We start from the raw sequence: 12,127 nt of genomic DNA, 5'->3' as shown, positions 1-12,127 counted from the left end.
TATATCATAATGTACATATTAAAATTAAATTCTCTTTCAAACATTACTGTTCCCTGCTGACACTGGTTTGCACATAATTTGTGTAATTGTAGTACTATTGATCATTATTTAAAGGCAGCACCTAAAGTGGTAGCAGCAGTGGTGGTGATAGTTGTTTCTGTGTGCCTATTTTTGGATTCTAAGTTGGAGGATGAATTCCTCCTAAACTGTTCTCCTAATCTTTATGAACGTTTATAAATGTACTTCTTGTTTTGAGCACCTTTCCATCATTAAATTAAAAATGAACACCCACACACAGCGATATCGGCGGAAGATGGCTTGTGCTGCAGCAGGTTTCGTAATGAGGAGAATTCCAGAGAATGACTTCATCGATCATCCACGCTCCTGCTGCGATCTGGACTGTGAGGGTCCCACGCAGTCCGTGACAACGCCACCAACCCCTCTGACTGTGATGCTGTCACCCCCACTGTCTCCAGCCCCCAGACTCCTGTGAGAGACCAGGAGTTCTTATTATTTCACGGACATGGTGGAGAATTAGCTTGGATTATTCGGCAGTGAGTCAGAGACAGCACATTCTGCGATTGGTTTTCATTTTAATCTTAGCTGCCTTATTTTAACAAGCACCAGAAACATGCCGTTGCTGTGGAAGTCTGCATCTTTGTATGAGCAGGAGTCCATGGCTTGTTCTCATGATTTTATATTTCCATGATTATTATGTGTGTTTGGAGTGCTAAAGGTTGCTGTCCTCCTCTCAGAGGCTGTGAGCCAGTTGTGTTTTTTTCAGTGATGTTTTCTGAAGGCATTTGTCAGAGTTCAGTGACCCAGCTGGTTTACAAATGTGCATTTTGCCACAAATTGCCATGCCCTTATGATTTGCTCTCACCGTGACCTATTTCCCAAGACCTTTAGTCCTGTGAAGCAATGTTGCCACTGAAGATTAGATTAAAATCAATGACTACAAAGTACCTGGTGCTGCCATATGATAGATGCAGTCTATGCACTGTGACATTTGCATACATTCTGAGAGGAACATATGAACATATATTCTCAGAAACATTCTCTTCAGAGCTTTAATGAAAATAATGAATGGGATTTTTCATGTCAAGGCTGTTTGTTCATTTTTGTGGACAGGGTGAATATTTTCATATTGGCATTTAAAAGCAAAATAACTTATGTTTCCCAATCAAAGAAAGAACTTGTAAAGACAATTTGACCATTCTTTTGATGTGTGATTAATTTGTATTGCTTTGATTAATTTGTAATTTGTACTTTGTACTTTGTACTTTGAAACTGTTTGTACCTCAGTGGCACAGTGCATCTCTTTGGAAATAAAAGAAACCACTGTGTTCATTCCATTTCTGTGAGGAAAGCTATATATCTACCAATGAATACCTTTTTGCGGACAGTTTTTGACCCGATTTTTGCGTATTAGTGTGTACACTGAGAATTGTGTTTCAGGGTTTCCCACCAGGCATTCGCATGAAGTTAAGAGCAGGAAGTAATATCGTTCTGTAGAACCGGTAAGGAGTTAATGAGTGCCTGACACTCTTGCCAGTGAACCGCATTGCAGTTTCACAGACAGTTTGAGCCCATTTTGTTCTTGTGGGATTGGCTTCTGCTGTGAAACTTCAGTCTCCCCTGGGTGCTTAATTGTGTTAAAGTCAGAGTGAGCTGGTTTTTCCCGAGAGGCCCCTTCCGGCACATTCGCCTCCTTTCTGGGTGGAAGAGCCCAGCACGTTATTGACAGAAAGACTGTGCCGCTTTATTTGCGGTTGACAGAAATAATGATCACTATTGAAAGACAGAGCCGCCCGTATGCAGAGCTGCGGAATGTGGCGTGTTCAAATTGCGCAGAAGGGGGAACATTTGGCGACTGCGCAGACTGACATCATCGTTTTTGATCCTCTGTGGCTAGGGTGTGGAGATTGCGTTTCATGGCCGTTTTTTCTTTTCAAAATGTGGGTTTTCGCTCCCCGCACCTTCAGAATGCAGCACACTTGGACTGAGGTGCAAAATAGCACACGTTCAGGTATTGCTGTGCTCCTCTATGGATGTAAAAGAAATGTTTTCTCTTCATTTGGTACCGTGTGAGCGCATGTTTTTGTCCTTATTGGGATTATTAATATCCCAGAAGAACAGGGGAGATAAGAGAAGGACAGACTACCTCTCACTGTCCTTCCATGGGCAGGTGTGCTGAAGGGCCTGCTCTGCTCATTTGCGGACCCGCTGGCGCCCCTGCATGCCCCTTATTCCATTAGGGCAGATTGCAGCAGACAGGAAGTGTGCGCTGCGCCCTCCTGATCCGATTAAACCTGCCCACTTGTCCCACTGCCTCGTTGTTCTGTCTCAGCGGTTCCCTCCTTCCCCGGGACACCGGCGGACTAAATGTGAGAAAAGAGCACGCTGAAAAAGAATGGCTTTATTGAGCACACTTTCATTTGCTCTGCTGGCCCGGCTCTGGCAGCATGCTCCCATTGATTTCCAGACAGAAATGGGCCTGCTGGGTCCAGGCTAACAGACAGTATAAATGATACAGTGGTAGCCAGTTGTTTTAAGGACCGGTTTGGATTGTAAAGCGAGAGTTTTAAATGCGGTGCCCAGGCATGTGATTCCAGCCCATGCAAAATTATCTTGAATTTTGATTCTTTTTGTAATTTCTGTAATGAGGATGATAACAGTTGTTTCAGTCAGAATTATTGTATCAAGAATTGCTCTGAAGCTCCTAGTTCTAATGATAAGGGTAATTGTAATGGCTGCTTTCCCATTTCCTCTAATAGCCATTTTATGATTTTTTTTTTCCCAACTTAATGGAATCTTCTCCTAACCACCACATTTTATGAGACTGGCTCTCATGACTGTGGGAGAGCTGGTATGAATTCCCACAGGGAGGGTGTGCTTTGAGGCCATGGGCCAATTGCGGCCCAGTTTGCAGACTTCCTGCGGCGTAACCTGACCCCTGGCACAGTATCCTAATACCGAACAGTGTATAACTGAGCCTAATATTCTGAGCATTATAGATAAGTATTCCTGTAGGTTTCAGTGACTGCTGGTTGGAAGCACTGACAACACATTTACTTGTTCAATGCCATTACCTTGAGTACATTATGTAGCATGATGTTGCTCATAATTAAGTTAGGGGTCTAAAGCTTTTCTTTCACTGTGGTATGAATCTGTTAATCTCATGTTAAATGGTCACTTCCCTAGTTGCTTTGCCTGTGGTCTAAAGCTTTGCCCTTTGTCTTTTCAGTGAGAAGTTCATGGTGAGGCTGAACAAGAACGGAGGTCCAAAGAATCCAGAGAAGGTTGATCGTCTGTGCGCTCTTTTCACGGTAACTCTTCTAAAACCATCTTTTTTTTATGCCGATAACCATGGTGATGTTGATCATAGTAATAGCTATAAGGATATTTTGTGCAACTAAACAATTATACCGCTAATTACAATAAGTGTTTAACACTGTTTATGTAACAAGGTACCTATTGTTTACCTCTCAGGATCTGAGCAATAAGGACATGAAGAGGGACCTCTATATTGTGTCACATGTCATAAGAACTGGTAAGCTGTCCGTTGATATTTTGGAATCCAGTTTTTATCCAGATAAACCTAAACGAGCTGAGGCTTCCTGTTCCTTAAAGCAGAGTGAATGTGGCAGAGACGCCCGCCCACGCATCTCGCCCGTCGCTCAGTGCTCGGCGCCACTTGCACTTTGAGTGCTGTTACGCAAGCTTGCATTGTGTTACGGTCTCCACACAGGCGCCTAGTGAGGGAGGGGGGAGGGAGGGCGTAGGTACCGCACCGCATCCAGCACCCTCTCGTTAGTGCTTCCACGCGCATCTCCGGCCTTGTGAGTCCCCATTGTCTGCCCCGAGGGTAGGAATTTGGAAACAATATTTGTCTTTTCTCTTCACAGAGGCGTTTTGCTACATGCCAGTGTAAAAGGGACAAAAAAAGAGAGGGACGGAGAGAAGACAAAAGAGTCTTTTTTTCTGCAGACTGTCGTGGCCAGTGCTTTCTGAAGCCTTTGATCATGTGTGAAGTGGCACATGAAGGGGGTGATGTCATCTGGGGAGCGGTGCGGCAGGGGGGCACCCTGCTCTGGTCTTCGCTGCTGTGTGGACTGTGAAGCCAGAGGAGGGCGCCCTGTTCCCTGCCCGCCGGCACTCTCTGTACACCTTCCATTCACGTCTCTCAAGTTCCCATTTACATTCAGACGGCCTGGCAGGGAGGGAGGGAGAGATTTCACTGAATAAATCATGGCACTGAGCAGCCAGATCTGGACTCCCGCGGAAGCTGATATTTATTTTTTTTTGGTCTGTGCCAGAGGAAAGGGACTTTAATTATAGAGGGCACACTTCTGCCGTGGTGGAGGACCATCGTATGAAGCAGCCATGTAAATGTCACCCCAGCCTTCCAGCGCTTTAACGCTGTGTGCCACTTCGGTTGTGTGCGCTTGTGTCCAGGGGTTTCCTGGCACCTCTTACTGAACACGCACATTGTCACCTTAAATTTGAATGTGCAGACCTCTTTTGTCTGTCTGTTTTTTTTTTATATATACATGGCAGGCACATTAGGAAACATTTAAGCTGTGACAGACAGCCCCATTGTCACTGCATTGCAGATGCCATGGATGCTAGTTCATATTCACTGCAGGAGACATGCACATGTACATTGCAGTGTTTGTCTACATGAGGAGGAGCACATGGGATATGTTGCATTTTTAAAACTGTCTTTTACTTCCATGTGTAAATAGAAAGGCATCATGAGCAAAGAAAAGGAAATAGTGAGAGAATGGCTGAGGGGTAGTGGGTGGAGCAGCAGTACTAGCCTCTGTGTGGTCTTGCAGGCCGGATGCTGCTGAACGACTCAAAAAAGGGCCCACCCCATGTGCAGTACCGGCGTCCCTACGGCTGTGCAGTGCTGGCCATGAGTGATGTGCTGCAGACCATCTCTGAGCTGAAGGAGGAGAAAGACTTCGTGCTCAAAGTCTACACGTGAGTACCCGTTTAATGACATGTGCTTGTGCACACCCCCGCATATGCAGTGAAAGACGCACACACACACACACGCATGTGCATACACACATGCAATTTATCGTCCCCCAGTCCTATGTCTGAAGGTGAAGACCAGCACGGAGCTCTTTATTAAATACCCAGCAGCATGACTTCATCGATGCATTGAAATGCATACCCTATTATCTGCATCCAGCAGTAGGTCTGATATGATGTAGAGTCGCAACGCACACACCCATTTGTAATACTGATGTTCAGCATGCCATCTGTGTCAGGAAAAATAAATAGACAGGGTCCCCCCTCTCTTTGAAATGAAGACATTAACGCTGTGAGATGATAGTGGCCCTTGCATTTCTGCTGCCATTTCTCACCACGCATTCATTTGCTCCGCCAGCCCATTTTGAAAACCACTTTATTTTTTGAAAAGTGTGACTGTGCGATGTTAAAGTGCTCCGGCGCGGTTCCCATTAGCAGCTGATATTTCCAGCCTGATTTCAATATTTAATGTGTTTGCATGTTGCATTTAACGTTGATGAAGCGAGACTCGCAGACATGACTCTCAGCTGTGCTGTTCTTCCTGCTCATTACCATAAATGCAAAATGGACTTAAACTCTTTTGTCTTGTTTTTAGACTCCCTCCGGGGGTCTCGATTAAGTGTGGGAGTGTTCAGATTCGTGCTCCGCACAGTCCTTCCTGTGGCACATGCTGTACTGCTCGGTGTAGCCGGTGACTCAAGCTCTAACATCTGTTAGCACCAGGATCCCGCCCATGTCTCATGATTGGCACGGTTTCTTCATCAGAGTGCTCTCCCCTTCATTGCCCTTCCCTGCTTGTGTGTGCAGCGAAGCTCAGAGAGCTGTGGCACTTTGATGTTGTCTAGGGAACCAAAGGGCCTGCTGTGATTTGCTGTGATTTGCTGTGATGTGCAGGCAATCCTGCTGTCAGAAAGTCATGGAAAATCAAGTTCTTTGCTTGTGTTTCCACGAGTGTGAGCGTCTACTGAGATCAGTGATTGTCTGCCTTGGTGCACCAGGGAGAAGAGTGGGACATTAGAGTGCATCTGAGCGCATCTACCTCAGAATGTGGCTACCTTAGGTGCCTCCTGTTATATAAGCTGGATATTGTGAATTCACAGTTCACCTCCGTGTAGCATCTTTGATTTTTCGAAGTCTTTTCTTGATTCTATGCAATCATTATTGTCTAAATGATTTTGGAAGTCCCGCCACCTCTCTGTAGAACTGTGGAAGGGGTGTGTTTCTCCTGGCTCCAGGCCTGCAGCTTCTCACGCTGTATGCGCGGTTTCCAATAAAATGTAAGCGATCTCCCAGCATGCACTCTGTGGCACTCAGCAGAGGGATCCATGTCAGTGAGGTCATGTCGGTTTGGCGTAGGTTAGGGGAAATTCTAGCCCGGCTAGAGGACGACCCAGACACACTGCAGGGGTAATGCTGCTTTTCACAGTCTGATGCAGTGCAGCACAACTGGAGCTCTTTGTCAACTTGAGAGCTAGTCTTTCACTGTGTAATACAGTCAGCAGAGTGATGCAATTGTCTTCCTCTCTTACAGCGTACCTAATGTTGTGAATGTACAGCCATATACTGACTACTTTTGACCAAAGTTTAAATAAAGATTTTGATACAAATCCAGAAATTGCAGGAAGTGAACATTAGCTCGATAAATGTAATGGAAGCGCCAGCCCTATTTTGAATGCATGAGTAATCCCCCAGATCCTACTCAATCAGTTCAATTGTCCACCTGATTTGATGAAAGTACGGCTGAAGATTCTTTTTTGGTGGATGCCATTTTTAAATCGCAGAACAGCGCACAGGCGCATCAGCTCATGTAGGAAGGCAGTATTTCCAGCACCGCTGCAGAGGTACAAAATAGCAGCAAAGACGCTGCCCACTCACAGTGCAGTCCATAGCTGAGAGAAAGAAGACAAGAGAGGGGGAGAGAGAGTGAGAATATTTGGCGGGGGGGGGAATGGGAATGTGTTTGAGAGCAAGAGAGGGAGAGAGTGAGAATGTTTGCGTGTGTGAGAGAAAGGGAGTGAGACGGTGAGAATGTTTTATGTGTGAGAGAGAGGAAAGAGAAAGTGCAAATATGTATGTGTTTTGTCTGAGAGTGTGTGAGAGAGATAAAAAAAAGAAGTATACATGTGTGTATGTGTATGAGAGAGAGTGGGAGGGAAGAGAGATTCAGTCTGTGGGCAGTAGCAACCACAGTGAGTCAGTAATGTGAGGACACCTAGTGGGGACAAAACTATTGCAATGCAAGCAGCACAAAGAGGAGTTGCAGGCATACAGAACCATTTTTGAAGAATTAAGTGCATACATGTTTTAGCCATTAATTCATGGTAATTTATTAATTTTACTTATTTCCTGTGAAAGGACATTTTCTGTAAGTCCAGAGGTCTCTGGTGTCACGCACTGTAAGCTTGCTGCTGATGGGAGCATATTGTTTGATCTTGGCCTGTTTCACCACACTGATTTCATTCCCAGTCAGGCCTAATTACACATTGTTTGAAGAAGCCAATGTCGTTGTAAACCTTCCTCTTAGACCTGGCCAGTGCTCAAAGCTGAGGTCAGACAATCCAGTAGTAGGGGGTATTGTGATTTCGAACCCTTTTGTGTGCAGATGTGACCCCATGTTTGCTAGTGGAAGCGATGATGAACTAAAGGCACCTCCAGGAATACAGATGAGGTTCTGTGCGCCCGCTCCCGCAACACCGTTCGCATTCAGGCTAATTAAACTGTCACCTGTGCGGGGCAGCGCCGCCTGCACTGGAACACCGTCAACCGCTCAGCAGCTCCTGTGCACCGCCCGTGGAAGGGATTATCTGACGCTAATTTGATAGAGCTCAGAGCTCTGCAAAAACAATCATTGAGGAGGCAGAGCAAATTCTGTTCTTCACTGTTTCGGAGGCACCTCTGAAGATGAATAAGGAGGGGTGAGAATTCTCTGCACAGGTGGCCGCGTTGAAAGAGAACATGTTGCTGGAAGCATACATGAGTGGAGGAGGGAGAAAAACTGATACCGAAAGGGTGTGCAGTTATCAGAATCTGCCTATCTGATAAATGTATCCGTGTTTTTTTGTTAAAAAGTAGTTAATATAAGAATGCTCTTTGTAATTTGTTACTTCTATACAGTAGTTAAAACACCTGAAATGGCTTTTTAAAATAATGCTATTATGTAATACATTACAATAGTGTTATATTGGAATGTTGTCCACTTGCTGATTGTTTAAAGGGATGTTTGTAGGAGATGAGAAAAAGTAGTAAAAGACTGTGAAATTCTGTAATTGATGTGCCATTTATCCCATCATTTAGCAGGAGAAAAAGGCTGAGATCCATAAAGAAGAGACTAAAATGTAGGGGGTGCTAGTGGAAGATGAACTCATAGCAAGAGGAGAACATTTAGCAATCATAGAGCTATGATTATACAAGAACAATGTTATAACAGATATCAGCAGGAACATTTGCTACATAGCATTCACAACATCTGATTGTAGCCACTTGTTGACTGTCTATATGTTTAGCTACAAAAACGCTGGAAATAGAGATTATAATGATAATGTTCTTAAATGCAAAGGTCTACCTTATTTTTATAAATGCTTTCATTAAAAAAAGACTAGAACTAGTCCTGGTGACTGCCATGTCCTGTTGAGATTCCCCTCTTGAATCTGTTGTGTCAGGCACATTCATTCACAATACTTACTGATGATGGTGTGGAAGTCTGTCCCTCATCTCTAACCTTCTTCAAGAGATGACCTTTAGAAACGCCTCAGAACTGAGCACACAGCAAGGCCAGCCAGACTCAGTTCTTCTCGGGTGAATACAGTCACTGTTACACTTGTTACAGTTACACTTGCAGCATTTTTGACTCTAGCACAATTCCCTGCGTCAATCACTTTAGCAAATAACTGCTTCCTAATGGAACTGCTATATAACACATTCCAGTAGTTATCTGAGAGCTGATCCAATTGATTAGCAAGTCCTTGAATAAACATGCTACACATATAAAGATAATACACCCTCAGGAGGGAGATGATTGCAAATGGCCAATTCACCGTAGGGATCAATTAAATACTCATTACGCTTGGAGAATTGCATTTTCAGACAGAATAAAAACCAGTACATGTATGGGCTGTCCAGGAATGGGTTTGTGCAGCTCCAGTCCCTAAAAATATGACACTTCTGCAAAAAGCTTTTAATTAGTGAACACATCAGTGGTGCTACTTAGGGTGTCATAGCGGAGCAAACGCCAGAGAAAGGCCAGAAAGCACTCAAGCCCTTAGATCACCATTTATTATTCATTCTGCAGGCAGTGAAAAAATGGTACAAGTAGAACAAAAATGGGAAAGTACCTAAAAGTCCAAACTTGATGTTAATTAAAACTTGTCAGGTTGCTTGGCTTGTTATGAAGTGGAGTAAAACTGAGAAAGAAATTTCCAGCAAGCCTATTTCCATGTCTACAGCAACATAATTCAACACATTCAGCAGAAGCTGTAAAGTCCCTATTGCTGGATGTAGATAGGAAAGATGCTAAAAAAACAAGATGTTTACCAGTGGGCATCAGGGCAATTGCCACATCTTTGAAGCCACTTCATCTCTGGCTTGTGGGAGGCCATCTGTCGTGTGAGCCAAGCTGCCTTACAGAGTACCTGCAGCTGTGAGAACTGGGGATGCTGTGCAGGTGAGCTGCATGGGAAGGGCTGGGCAGCTGTCCGTGGTGCTGATTTCTCCTGCAAAAACCTCAGCAGTGCCTCCGCTCTCATTGGTGTGTGTGAGGCAGCCACGCCCACACAGCTGTGGCCCCCTCTCCCTCTGCCATAGCCTCATGCCTCAGAACCGGAATGCAGGTAGTGCAAACAGAGAAATGAGGAGGCAACGCGTATGGAACATGGGTGAAACCCAGAAATCGAACAAATTTTCCTTTTTCAACTCTTTTCAACTTTTTCATTTAGTTTAGAATTGTGCAGTTGTTCCTGGAACAGAATGTGTTTTGTTTAATTCTAAAATTCAGTTAATTCTAAAATTCGAGCTCTGATTTCTGGGAATTCAGACTTCCCAGATGAAGCATAAATCATAGTAAATTAAACCATGCTTAATGGCAGAAAATGTGCCTTGAGCTGGTCAATGAAAATTGACTGGGATTTAAAAGCTGGTAATGCTAACTGGCTAAAGGAATTTGATCCAGTGATGACCACCCAGGCCATTCATTTAGTATGGAAGTGATGTGGGAGGTGATGTATGGGGAGCTATTTAAGATGAAAGTGAATATTCAGTTTCTCTTAAATAACATTTAGTCTATTTTCTAGCTCATACTAGGGGTTTTTCCATGACTTCAACTAGAGCATTACTGCTGTTTGTAACTACTTTTTATACACATTCCCAGTGAAAGTAGGTGCTACATTTTTTTGTTTAACCAACTGCATCATACTTAAAGCTCATTTTCATGCTAAAATCATCATTATGCCTGTTGACAATGTATTGCATGACTAGACAACCCTGGTCATGGGGTGCTGAAGATGTTTCTAGTTTTTTGTTCCATCTAAGCTCTTAATTACATAATTGAATCAATTTTTTTTACACGAAATGAATGCATGTGATTCAGTGTCGGAATTGTGAGATGCTGAGTACCTCAAGCACACAGTTGCCTGAATTAATTTTACGTATTAACTTATGCAATTATGTAATTAGCAGCTCCGATAGAACAAAAAAATAGAAACAACTCTGGTACTCCAGGCCCCTGTTGTAGTATATTTTGCCCAGAATGTAGCAAGGTATGGTCTCTCAGAGATGATCGGTGCTGCCGCAATGGATTGTTGGAGTGGTCTTGATGTGATTTGACTCTGAATCTATGAGACAGACTAGAGCCAAGGAGAGCCACCTTGGTATGATGCCAGCAGAGCCCCGGAGGGCACAGAAAGGGAGTCCTGACTCGCGGACAGATGGACACAGTGGGAGATTACAACAGGGAGGGAAGAAAAAGCCTGATAGAGCAAGGATTCCTTAGTCACAGCACAGAAGCACAGAGACTGCAGCTGTGCGGCGCCCTCTGATCCCAAGGGAACGGCTCTGCCAGGAAGTGGACAGAAATGGGACACGGGGCTCAGAGAGCAGGCACAGTGCTGGTCATTAAAGAAATTACAGTCCTCAGAGGCATAACAGTGCTTTACTTAAAAATTTCAAGGCTCCCCTCCAGCAGCCCTGTGGTGCTTCAGATTAAAATGCAGCCCAGGTCCTGTGCTTTACAGCAGTCCTCTTCTGAGCACTTCCTCTTTCTGATTTCATGCTTGCTGTGATTGAAGTGCTGTGATTGCTTTGCCAGTAGAAAGCTAATGGCTGCGTTGATGACTTGGCTTTGTTGGCAACTGTATTTTATATATATATATATATATATATATAAATATATATATATATATATATATATAAATATATATATATTTATATTTATTTATTTTTTTTGAACTGTGTAGCTGTAGCTGTAGCAATGACTGTCCAATGCCATATCGTCTCTTTCAGCAGCCTCTGGTCCTCTATCTTGGTGATGGTAATGGGAGGAGTAAAGAGAAGTGGTGATCTGAACCATCTTTTCATTAGCCTTAAAAACACAGTATGGTGTTGCAGTGGAGGGGGTGTTGGACAGTCGAGTGATGCTTCAGAACGTACTTTTCGCCTCCCACTCATGTCACTTACCCACTCCATGTGTATAATCATAAGTACTCTGCTGTTTCACAGGGGAAAGTGAGCAAGAAGATAGCTCAGGGAAAAGCCACTCTATTAACAGCTCCACTCTGAAGTAGAGGCCACACGTGCCTATTAACATGTGAACATGTCTATACCAGTGGGAAAAAAAAGGTTGAACTCAGGAGTTGAAATGTCTTCAACACATAACTGTGTTCTAACCTAACCTTATCCTAACCTTGTCATGAGCAACATAAAAACGAGTTTGAAGGGTGTTAGGTGTTCAAGTCTTATTCATGGAGCATACATGGATTCATGAGGATTTTGCAGTACATTGTGGGCCCTGAACAGCTCAATATTCTGTTTAGTGAAATTCTGATATTCTGTGTGTGCAATCCTGATGATCCTCAGTGCACCACACTACCTTTTC

At 43.9% G+C, this 12,127-nt stretch overlaps 1 protein-coding gene across 20 annotated transcripts in view; it reads left to right on the top strand.

Moving 5' to 3' along the window:
• The window catches only part of dock3 (dedicator of cytokinesis 3), a 179,592-nt gene that overhangs the window by 128,242 nt on the left and 39,223 nt on the right, over nt 1-12,127 (top strand). For all 20 annotated transcript variants that reach the window (XM_036530880.1, XM_036530876.1, XM_036530879.1 and 17 more), the window contains 3 exons: nt 3,248-3,329; nt 3,493-3,553; nt 4,842-4,989. In XM_036530880.1, the coding sequence (XP_036386773.1) occupies nt 3,248-3,329; nt 3,493-3,553; nt 4,842-4,989 (291 nt within the window). The remainder of the gene's footprint in view (nt 1-3,247; nt 3,330-3,492; nt 3,554-4,841; nt 4,990-12,127) is intronic.

Source organism: Megalops cyprinoides, chromosome 6 (genome assembly GCF_013368585.1).
Source record: "Megalops cyprinoides isolate fMegCyp1 chromosome 6, fMegCyp1.pri, whole genome shotgun sequence".
In the NCBI taxonomy this organism is placed as follows: Eukaryota; Metazoa; Chordata; class Actinopteri; order Elopiformes; family Megalopidae; genus Megalops; species Megalops cyprinoides.
This window is presented reverse-complemented; position numbering and strand designations above follow the sequence as displayed.